Below are 12,055 nucleotides of genomic sequence, written 5' to 3'. Positions count from 1 at the left end.
CTATTTGAACTGAACTGGATGATGATATCACTGAATTCATTGATGAACTGCCTTTTACTGAAAATTGATTGTTTACAATAATGCGTTACTTACACACTATTGTGCTGTTTAAATACTGTGCAGTTGCTTTGACACAATCTGTATTGTTAAAAGCGCTATATAAATAAAGGTGACTTGACTTGACACTGGGTGTAGGCTATAACAACTTAAGTATTTTATGTGTAAAATTTTAAAGTAAAAAATGCAATTTTAATACTAAATCAGATTTTATATTAAATGTTCATATAAAATTTTCTATTTGTAATTAAACTGCGATGTAAAAAAGCTTTTTGCGTGGTGCTGGTGCCCACTAGCGGTATGAACCGCCAGCAGCGGTAAGGTATAGCTAAGAGCGCTCCAGACCAACCTTACGAACGTATGACTTACAGAAGGTATACTTAACTAAGAAGGTTTCGGAAAACACATATTAACGATAAGGTACTTCTTAAGGTACAACTTAAGAACGACGTAGCGTTAAGGTGGTTTCGGAGAACCCAGCCCTGCAAATTAGTCACAATAACGTTTCTTTGCAAGTCTCATATAAAGCTCACTGCACTTTTCGGGTCGGCGGTACCAGCGTGATCCCTTACTTTGTGATTACAGAGGAATGAAATATAAATGTCTGCTTTATTTTATGTACTTCCACAATAACAACAAAACGTTACAAATTGCCTTTGTAAAAATACAGGGTGCGCTCTCGCAATTTATGTCTCTCTATGCAGCTTGAAAGGTCTACTTCAATAAAAGAATCGAAAACAAAATAGTGTTTACTTAATTCGTATAAATCCAACAAGAGGTAGTGTACAGTCTTTCCCGTGTGAGTTCATTATCTGTTACCTACCATTGTGCTTACAGCCAGCGCAGCATATTTCCACAGTAGGCTATAATCCAGATGAAAAACCGGATTTGTGGCTTGATTCAGCTAAAAATAAAATTTAATAATATATAATAAATAATGTATTATTTGTATATAATCATAAGTATCAAGGCCGCCCAGGCATGTTAAATTAATATTCAAGCAATAAGCTCATGTGTTTTACCCACGAACAAAAATATGAAGAATCAAGCTTTTCGTTTTTCCGTTTCTCAAACAAAATGAAATAATAATAATAATAGGCTACTCAAATTGTTATTATGCTTATTATTATTATTATTATTATTATTATTATTATTATTATTATTATTATTATGATTATTATTATTATTAGGCGTATTATTATTTTTATTATAAAATCTTTTTGATTGATTTAACAGCAAATCGAAATATGAGCAGAAATAAATAAATAGAATTCATAATAAGGAAAATATAATAATAGGCCTAATAATAATAATAATAATAATAATAATAATAATAGCTTATTATTATTATTATTATTATTATTATTATTATTATTATTATTATTATTATTATTTCGTTTTGTTTGAGAAACAGAAAAACGAAATTAAGCTAGATTTGTTTGTATTTTTGTATTTGTATTTATTCTGCATGATGCGATAGACATGAAGACAGGTTGAGTTAAAAAAGTGACTTTTCATTGCCGCCCACATATAATTATTAAAGCATAAGCTTTACCCACAGACAAAAATACTAAACTGATTTTTTTTTCATTGATTTTGTCCAGTGGCGATTCTAGACTTTTTTAACAGGGGTGGCCTTAGTGGAGCACTGATTAATTCAAGGGTGGCATCATAAAATCATGCATCAAACACCATACTCATAAATTGAAGGACAAAGACCGTACTCTTACATCAAATTTCTTTTTATTTGAATAAAATCAAATATAAATAAACAAACTTATCATACTGCAGTGCAATGAAGTCAGATTTCCTTCCATTTACATTATTAGTAATTATTACTTACATTATTATTAGAAATTGAAATGAAACGAACAAGAAATGGCACAATGAACAACAAAGAACGTATTATTTACAATTAATTACACAAAATTAAAGCTTAATCAAAGGCCACATCTGTCCTGTGAGCTAAACTATTAGTATTTATAAAGTTTAAACTATATAGACTACTCTTTCATGTCATTACTGCATTGGTGATGTGCAAGTCGAATTCAGTGCCTGTCACTTTAAGGCCCTGCTGACGGCCGTGAGGTTTGCTTGATTCTCACGGTTTAAGCTAAACTGTTGTGCATTGTGCAGAAGGATATGTGGATGAAATGAATTATGTTTGTTTCCATGTCATTTGTTAAACTAAATACTCTAAAGCCTATAACTCGAAGAAAATCTGTCTTGGATTACAGGAGCTACTGTAAGTGTCTTGTAATGATAATTTCTATGATTTTGGCGAGCACAAAGAACTATCTCCAGATGTAAATTGGTTTCCTATTGCTCAAATTCAATTAAACCCACCAGTAGGCTAGACCTTAATTTCACAGCCTAGGTATGTTAGCAACATAGGGCTTGAAAACATTGACTGTATATAACGTTATAACGTTAGAACAAACAAAAACGAAACCGTGCGTGGAATTTATCTGGGAATATAGCCTAAACCTAACTTACTGAAGGTAGGGGCCGGCGAGCTAACGTTACCTTGCTGGCGTGTTTTATTTGGTTCCTTGGTTAAAATATAATGTAGGCTACGTTTTTTTTGCATAAAATTGCGTCTGCTAATCTGCTAATGATAAATCGTTAAATCCTTTTTACAAAAGTAGCCTACAGTTAACAGTTAATGACCTAGCAAATGTCGACTGAGTAGGCAGAAAAGCAGAAAAAAGGCAGGTACAGTAGATAAATTAGCCTAGCATACATGACGTGATTCAACAGACTTAATACTGGGCTGTGTGTGCGATTAGATATCAAGGCAGATGTGACAGGTAAATAGATATCTTTGCGTGCTAGCACAAGTAGTAGTGCTGTAAACTCACATGCCAAAAAACAGTAAGCCATGTATTGTTGGTTAGCTTACATCAAACATTTGCTACTTACATTTCTGAGTTCTGGTGTCTGACTGTCCAAGCCCCCGCGCTGATTTAAAGGCAGCAAGTGCGTCAACAACGGTTCCGCCTTTGAGCACGTTAATGGCCAATCGTAGAGTAGGATTTTGGGGTGGCACCTGGGGTGGCCAATCAATTCTCAGGGGTGGCGTGGGCCACCCCAAGCCACCCCTCTGGCTCCGCCCCTGATTTTGTCCATTTTTGAAAAGGAACGAAATTATTATTATCATAATGCAGCCAAACCGTTTGTCATTTCTATTTTATTTCTTTATGATCGTATTTAAATTTTCTGTAAAATCAAACTTTCATCCAAATAATATTCCAAGCTCAGAGTCGATTATTCAGAAATAACAGTTTTGATCTGATCATCTTAAATCCTCTGGGTCTGAGGGCAGATTGGAGATTAATCCTAATAAACATGCAGCTACAATTGAAACCAATACATTAAAATTATTAAAACAGTTTATTTCTATATATAGCTAGTGTATTCTAACTCCAGCAGCGTGCATCCTCCTTTATGTCAGGACTGTGGAAAAGGCAGCGTGGACAAACGCTTTGCATAATACACAATAACATAATCATATCATCTATAACAGGAACGTCAGATCGTATGACATGATATGTCGTTATAACGAGAAAAAGATGTCGTTTTAACGAGAAAATTATGTCGTTTTAACGAGAAAAGATCTCGTTATTACGAGAAAAGATGTCGTTTTAACGAGAAAATTATGTCGTTTTTACGAGAAAATATGTCGTTTTAACGAGAAAAGATGTCGTTTTTACGAGAAAAGATCTCGTTATAACGACATAGCTGAGTGGGAAAAAAAATAAGTGTGTGGCAGCAATGCGTCACCGTAGGATGCACCTGTTTTCTCTTTAATGAGGAAGTATCAGTTTGTCTGCTGAAAAGTCCACATGCAGAAGCAAAATGGGTGTTTCTTAATCAGTGGGCAATTTCATACTACAATAGGTGTTTTTTTAGCTGCTTTACCTGAAGACCGGTCTCTAAAACAAGCCCCTAGTGCATTAGAAAAAATCATGTGAAGCAGGTTTGAAAAATGCCATTTGAAAACTCCCCACTGTTTAGGTAGCACCCACTAGAATAACGCAGAGATATACTTTCATGATGTTGTGGTCATCATCAACAAATCAATAGTTAGTTAAATGACCCTGTCTTCACCCATGTTTGCTGTCAGCTGTCAGCAAAATTTCCATATTGATCCAACATAATTTAAATAATGAAAAAATGGTTTGGATGAAAAGTCAACATTGTATTAATAATATTGCCTTGCTGTCTGGCGGTGTGATTGGTGTTACCAGGTTTGGTCACAACCAAGGCAAGTACATCATAAACAGTAAACTACAGCAATATATTCTCTCAAAGTCTTCATCAGTGTTAGTATGTGACTGATATTATTGGATGGTTGTATTATGAAAGATCATGCAAGAAAAACAAGTTTATTGACACACCTTTTTTGCACACGTCTCTTAAACAAACAATCAGGAAAATATTTAAATACTGCAGTTCAGCAAAAAGAAAACTTAAGTGCTGTTCAGCTGTATTGTATCTCTGTCTGCGAGTGCATGCACTGAAATGGCTCAAGCCAGATTTTCTAAAGACCAGTTCAGCTGTCCATTGTGTCTGGATCTACTGAAAGATCCAGTGACTGGCCCCTGTGGACACAATTACTGTAATAGCTGCATTACAGATCACTGGAATAGAGAGGATCAATCTACAATGAGAATCTACAGCTGCCCTAAATGCCGACAGACCTTCAGTCCAAGACCTGCTTTAGGCAAAAACACCATGCTGCTGAAGTTAGTTGCTGAAGTGGTGGAGCAACTAAAGAAGATTGAACTTCAAACTGCTGTTCCTTCTGAACACGAGGAAGGTAGCAGACACAACTTGATGGACGCCACTGGACAACTTCAGAAGAAGTGTCATAAACATGGTAAACCACTGAAGATTTACTGCCGCTCTGATCAGCTGTGTATATGTGTCTTCTGTGTCTTGGAAGAACATAATAATCATGACATTATATCAACTGCAGCAGGGAGGACTGAGAAACAGGTATGACATGACAAATAATAACTTATTCCTGATTACCTTAAAATGTCTTGTAAACAGTGTACAATGGTATGTGTTTTACATATTAAAATTACTGATAAATAAACTAAAGTGAACTTGAGTGATAATGAAAATAAATACCTTCAGCTACACAATAAAAAGAAACAGCCCAGAGCACTAGTGTTTAGAATTGTTTTTGTGGTGTGGTTCATCAAGGTGTGGTTGCATGGTTAAAAATGCAATTCATCGAGTTTTCTGACATGAAAACACAAAGGCTGAATTCATTAAAAAACATTTTGTTACTTTCAGCTTCACAAATTAAATGTTTATTTGATTTACTGTTATTTGGTTTATATGACAGATACTATTAGATGAGACACAGAGAAAATACCAACAGCAAATCCTGGAGCGAGAGAGAAAGCTTCAGGAGCTGAAAGAGTCTGTGGAGACTCACAAGGTGAGTTTTGAGGAGAAGCAGCAGCACTGGTTTAGTTAAGAATCTTCTCTAGTCAGTCAGTAAGTATGGTTTTCAGTCCCACTGAAGCACAGTAGACTGTGTGAGCAGCAGTAAGAGCTGATTGTAATGTGTGTCCTACAGCGCTCTGCACAGACAGCAGTGGAGGACAGTGAGAGGATCTTTACTGAACTCATCAGCTCTATTGAGAGAAGACGCTCTGAAGTTACACAGATGATCAGAAATCGAGAAAAGGCTGTAGTGAGTCGAACTGAAGAACTTATGGAGCGACTGGAGCAGGAGATTGACACACTGAGGAGAAGAAATGCTGAGCTGGAGCTGCTTTCACTCACAGATGATGACACCCATTTCCTCTGGGTAACAGAGTGTTTACTGAATTTATTTATGAAATATTTCTGCCTTAAAATTATTTTAGTGGTGTTTGTCTTTGTGTCTGTATAGGAATTAAGGTCTCTGTATGATCCTCCTGAATCTGTAGACCTTTTCAACATCATCATCAGTTCCTATGATGATGTAAGAGAATCTATCTCTCAACTGAGACAAAAACTGGAGAACTTCTGCAGAAAAGAGATTGAAAAGATTTCTAGAAACAGTACAGGAGACTCGAGAAGTATTGGAAACTTATTTGTTCTTTAACAATAAAAATACAGTATAATATGAAAACATATGCATTAAAATAAATATGAAACTAATATACAGTGGATATTCTTTTACACTTTTCCAATACAAGATGTCTGTTGATTTCCACAGAGAGACGCATTCAGACTGTTGCAAACTCTGAATTTGAGAGCAGAAAGGAGCTCCTAAAGTGTAAGTTAATAGGAAAACATGAACACAGACAAACACAGAGAGAAAACACAAGATTACTTTTTTTTTTACTCTTTAGTAATTAAAATAACTGGGTAATAACTAAGAACCTATCTCTAAACTCTAACCCATGTAGTTACCTTATATCATCCAGTACTTTCTTAAGTAAATATACGGCAAGTACAGGTAAGTGCACATACTGTAAAATAGAGTGCAACAAAATTTTGAATGTTGAAGTTTAACTTAATTATGCTTTTTCACAAATCAATCTATTTTCGTTTTACATATGTTTCTAAACTGTACTGTACATAAAATTCTAACTTTCATATTATTTTCAGTTTGATCAAGTCTTTTAGTTTACACAAATGTCTTGGTTTATACATATACAACATACTGTATGCCTAATACACACACTAACAATTAAAAGTAATACAATGTATTTTGTCTCCATCAGATTTCTGTCATTTCAGTGTGGATCTAAACACAGTTCATAAACACCTCCAACTGTCTAAGAAGAACAGAATGATTGCCAACACTAACGTAGATCAGCGTTATCCTAATCATCCAGGCAGATTTGATTATTGGTGGCAGGTGTTGTGTAGTGAGAGTATATGTGGACGCTGTTATTGGGAGGTGCAGTGGGATGGGACTCATGATGTGGGTATAGCAGTGTCATACGAGAGCATCAGAAGGAAGGGACAGGGTGATGAGTGTAAATTTGGATATAACGCTGAATCCTGGAGCTTGGACCGCACTATGTCCGGTTATCTATTCTGTCACAATAACAAACAGACTAAACTCCTTATAGAGCCTAGTTGCTCTAAAATAGGAGTGTATGTGGATCAAAGTGCAGGAATTCTGTCCTTCTACAGTGTCTCTGACACAATAACCCTCCTCCACAGAGTCCAGACCACATTCACTCAGCCTCTCTATCCGGGAATTAGAATTGGCTTTCCAATTATTTGTTTAGCCTACTTTTTATCAAGTACATCTGTAAAGCTACTAAATAAATGATCCAGACATTCTGTTGATATAGACATATTGCAAGTGCAAGCTCCATGAAAAATAGTTTTCTGTTATAAATGAAGTTTGAATTCAGTAAACTAGCTGGACATTTGTAGAGATTTAAGTTGTTTTTGTTGTTGTTGTTGTTGTTGTTGTTGTTTCATATACTTTGAGTTATATTGTTAAATAATTTGATGGAACCTTTATGATAAATGTATCGTTTTAGAATTCAGTAAATACCCTACTATAGCTGAACATCTATGGAGATTTAATGATTTTTTTCAATTTCATTTGTACAGTGGGTTATATTATATATTCAAATAACAATAAATAAATTATGAAAACTCCCTGATGAATTAACTTTCCTCCATTATAAATTATGTTTCTCATTTCTGAATTCATTAAATGTTATAGTTGAACATTTGTAGAGATTTATTCAATTGTGGATTTTTTTTTTTCAATTTTAATTTATGCAGTGTTATATATTTGAATAAACTGAAGGCACACAAAACATCTCAGTGTCTGAGATTCAGCAGTCATAGCTGCCCACTTTTAAGTTCAATTTTCAGTGAGAATTCCCACAGGGATAGTTGGGGATGTTTTGTTTAGAAAAAAGAAAAGAAAAGAAAAGAAAAGAAAAGAAAAGAAAAGAAAAGAAAAGAAAAGAAAAGACCTGAACACTGGGTGTATTACAACTTTAGAATTGTATTTGTATAGAACTGTGAACTGTCAAAAGTGATAAGGTATAGCTAAGAGTATACTTTGCGGAAATATGACTTACAGAAGGTATACTTAGCTAAGAACATTTTGGGAAACACCTATTAACAATAACACAAAACTTAAAGTATAACTTAAGAACAACGTAGCTTTAAGAAGGTTTTGAGAAACACAGCCCAGTTGTTTTGTTGAATTAAAACTGTACATGTAATACAAATGGCAACATTTTTATTTCATACACATCTCTGCTTTCCCTTCATACTGACATTTATGACAATCTAGCGGTTTGCGTTATTTATATGTAGGTATAAAGGAACAATATTCGAAGTTTAGGGAATAAAGGGGTAACAACCTGGAAAATTACAAATTATTTATACTGTAAGTATACTGAAATTAAGGGGTATCTATTTTAATATCACATGGCATGTATGGCCTACAATGCTGAACAACAATCTTACATTTGAGAGTGATTTAGAAAGATGTGACGAGTTGGCTGCCTCGGGACCTGAGAGGGGAGCGTGTGCAGCTGCTGGACTCCACCCCAGTGGTGGAGGTAACGAATTACAACTACTCGCGTTAACTGTAATAGACCATTTGCACACTTCCTGGTTTTTTGACCGGAAATACGTAATCGTAGTGGAACTCTACTTCCGTCCTGACAACAAAGAACAGAATGGCGCAAATGAGATGTAAAAATAAGTGTAGTGTCCCAGAGTGTTTTTCATATGCTTTTTTTTATCATATGCTTTACACATGTTCACATGTTAGACACAGGCTAACATGAAAACCCACTACTTACCTTCGTATTTTTCAATAAACTGTTTGTGAAAAAATTTGTATCCTTTTTTCATTTTTGTTTCATTTGTAATTGAATTTTCTCTGACTATTCTTTCTACATCGGCAAAAGAAATATTTGGTAAATGTAAAAGGCTGGTGGTGTAGACCCGCTCCATGTTTGACGCTAGACCACTAGACTGACAGTAGTTGACAGGAAGAGAGGATCCACTACAATGACGTACTTCCGGTTTTTGTGAAAAACGTCTATTAAGTACATTTTTTGGGGTATTTGTACTTTCATGAGTATAATTTTAAGTCTCTAATTTTACTTGTACTTTAGTACAAATTAACCTGAGTAATTTACTTAATTATTTTTAAAATCACAATTCGTTACAGAATACTGTAATTTTAATTAATATTTCACGTATATATATGTATGATTTTTCAACCATTGACCCGCATTTCGGTAGCCAATAAAAATATCTCTTCTTAACGAACCAATGAAAAGCCTGGTGTTTGAACCAAAAAAACAAGTTCCATTATTTTTATTTATTTTTTCCACCTCGCTATTGATAACATAATCATCACTAGTGTAGCCGGGGTCGTGGCTGATAATGGGGGGTGTGGCTTTGCAGGTAGTTTACATCTTTTAAGCAGGCATCTGAAAGCAGGCCTGCAGACGGGGTCCAATCTGTTGTGTGGACGCGTGTTGTCGGGTGGCACGTCCTTGTTTGGCTGTGCACGAACATGGTCTGGGTTAGCAGGTAGGCTAAGTAAATATTGATTGTTTAGCTTCACGTTCACAAAGGTTTTTTTATTAACCTAGGGTATTTTGTTTTTAATGCAGACACAAACATCGTGCTGTCTGGTAGTACCTATGTGTCTAATTATGTATATGTGACCCTGGACCACAAAACCAGTCTTAAGTCGCTGGGGTTTATTTGTAGCAATAGCCAAAAATACATTGTATGTCACGGATTGGTCAGGTTCTTCCCTCACAATCACTCCACGCTCACCCTCACCTGAGTTCTGATCACGCTCACCTGCATGCAATCACACAGGCACCTACAAATACACACCCCACGCTTCACTCATTGTCCGGGCTCGTCTCGACTACACGGACTCAAACGGATGCTCTGCTATAAGCGGACGCTACTCTCGTCTACGACTACCTTCATCAAAGTCTTCGGTAAAAAGTCACTTACCTGTTTCTACTCACCTGTCCTTGATCTTCTTCCGAGTCTTCTGTGCAGATCCTCTTGTCCAGTTCCAAGCGAACCAAGCGTGGGTGTGTGCCATAAGCTATCCTGTCCATCGCCACACCAGCGTGGTCATCACGGCTCGCCATCCAGTCCTCCTGCAAGGAAAACATATCAGTCATCTGTCTTCAATCTACGTATCCAATCCATCTGCCTGTGAACCTCTTACTCACCTGATCCACCATCCTGCTCACTCTCGCACTGCTGTTTGTCAATAAACATACATCACGTTACTTACCTTGTTGTCCGTTTGCTTCCCTGACATTGTAAAGGTCAAAATTATTGATTTTTCTTTTATGTCAAAACTCATTAGGAAATTAAGTAAAGATCATGTTACATTAAGATTTGTTGTAAAATTCCTACTGCAAACCTATCAAAATTTAATTTTTGATTAGTAATATGCATTGTTAAGAACTTAATTTGGACAACTTTAAAGGTGATTTTCTCAGTGTTTAGATTTTTTTGCACCCTAAGATTCCAGATTTTCAAATAGATGTATCTCGGCCAAATATTGTCCTATCCTAACAAACTATACATCAATAGAAAGCTTATTTATTGAGCTTTCATATGATGTATATATCTCAGTTTTGTAAAATTTAAACTTATGACTGGTTTTGTGGTCCAGGGTCACATATGGTCTGGGTGAGCAGGTATGCTAAATAAACATTGGTTGTTTTGCTAACAAAGACGGGTTTTATTAAATAAGAGTATTATGTTTTTAAGGTAAATGTAAACATCGTGGATTTGTGTGTCGATGGTCACGCTCATTCTTCTTTGATGTTTGCCGATGGTCACGCTCATTCTTCCTTGATCTGGAATACTTGTGGAAAATAGTTCAGGATTGCTGGCTGCCTTGCAGGTAATTGCCGAGGTTTTTAATACAGGACTTATTAATGTTTTTATTATTTTAATGGGATTAAAATAAAAATGAAGTTTTGTAATTTTCTTTTGAATACTGTTAATTGTGCTTTGTTTTTGTATTAGGTTTAGTTGATCGCTGTTCCTCCAGTGTTTGTTACGTTACATTTTTCTCAGCTAGCTGGTCTCGACATGTGGCCGTACACGCATTTCACATGTTCAATCGCGAACAGCAGATAAACCCTACATCTTCTCACATCGGAATATTATGATAAACAAGAACAGTCTATAGAGGCGAGCGGGTACTCACAATTAGTCCCAAACGCACACAATCCCAGGTAAAAAAAAAAAGTGCACTAAAATACACTTTATTTAAGTATACTTAGTACACTTTTCAGTAATGTACTAAAAGTGCTCTATTTTCGCACACTAATTTTGTACTTATTGTACTAAAAAATAGTATTAAGTATATGTTAAGATAAACTTAATACCATCTAAGTGTACTCAACTGTGCTATTTTGAGACACCATGAAATTGAACTAAAATGTGCTTTTAACATACTATATCTGTATTTAAAAATATATATTTAGTTACAACTAGAAATACACTTGAACCCTACTTTTAAACATTTATAAATATATTTATGACTAATTTAAAGTATAACAATAATATATTAAAAGAATATACAAAGTGTGAAAAAAGTGTGCTAAAATACAATTTAAGTGCACTTAGTGCACTTCCCTAATGTACTTAAAGTGCTCTATTTTTGGGCACTGATTTTGTACTTAATATACTAAAAGTTATTCTTAAGTACTCCTTAAGATAAACTTAAGATCATCTAAGTGTACTCAACTGTGCTATTTTGAGACACCATGAAGATGAACTAAAACGTGCTTTTAACATACTATCTCAGCATTTCCAAAAATGTATTTTGTTACCACTTATAATACAATTGAAACATATTTCATAAACCTTTAAATATACTAATTATACATAAAAAATAAACTTACTGATTATTTAAAATACAATAATAACATATAACAAATGTATACAAGGCCTATTTATAATGTATTGCCCACATGTTTTTATTAATAAAAAATAC

At 34.9% G+C, this 12,055-nt stretch overlaps 1 protein-coding gene across 1 annotated transcript; it reads left to right on the top strand.

Moving 5' to 3' along the window:
* The first annotated feature begins 4,581 nt into the window (after positions 1-4,581).
* LOC141290261 (E3 ubiquitin-protein ligase TRIM65-like) lies at positions 4,582-7,351 on the top strand. The gene is made up of 6 exons (XM_073822451.1): positions 4,582-5,058; positions 5,417-5,512; positions 5,744-5,887; positions 5,972-6,140; positions 6,281-6,340; positions 6,792-7,351. The coding sequence occupies exons 1-6, from the start codon at positions 4,582-4,584 to the stop codon at positions 7,349-7,351; spliced, it is 1,506 nt and encodes a 501-aa protein (XP_073678552.1).
* Positions 7,352-12,055: the final 4,704 nt, after the last annotated feature.

The sequence above is a fragment of the Garra rufa genome, chromosome 17 (genome assembly GCF_049309525.1).
Source record: "Garra rufa chromosome 17, GarRuf1.0, whole genome shotgun sequence".
Classification (NCBI taxonomy): Eukaryota; Metazoa; Chordata; class Actinopteri; order Cypriniformes; family Cyprinidae; genus Garra; species Garra rufa.
Note: the sequence above shows the minus strand (reverse complement) of the source record. Positions and strands in the feature narration are given on the sequence as shown.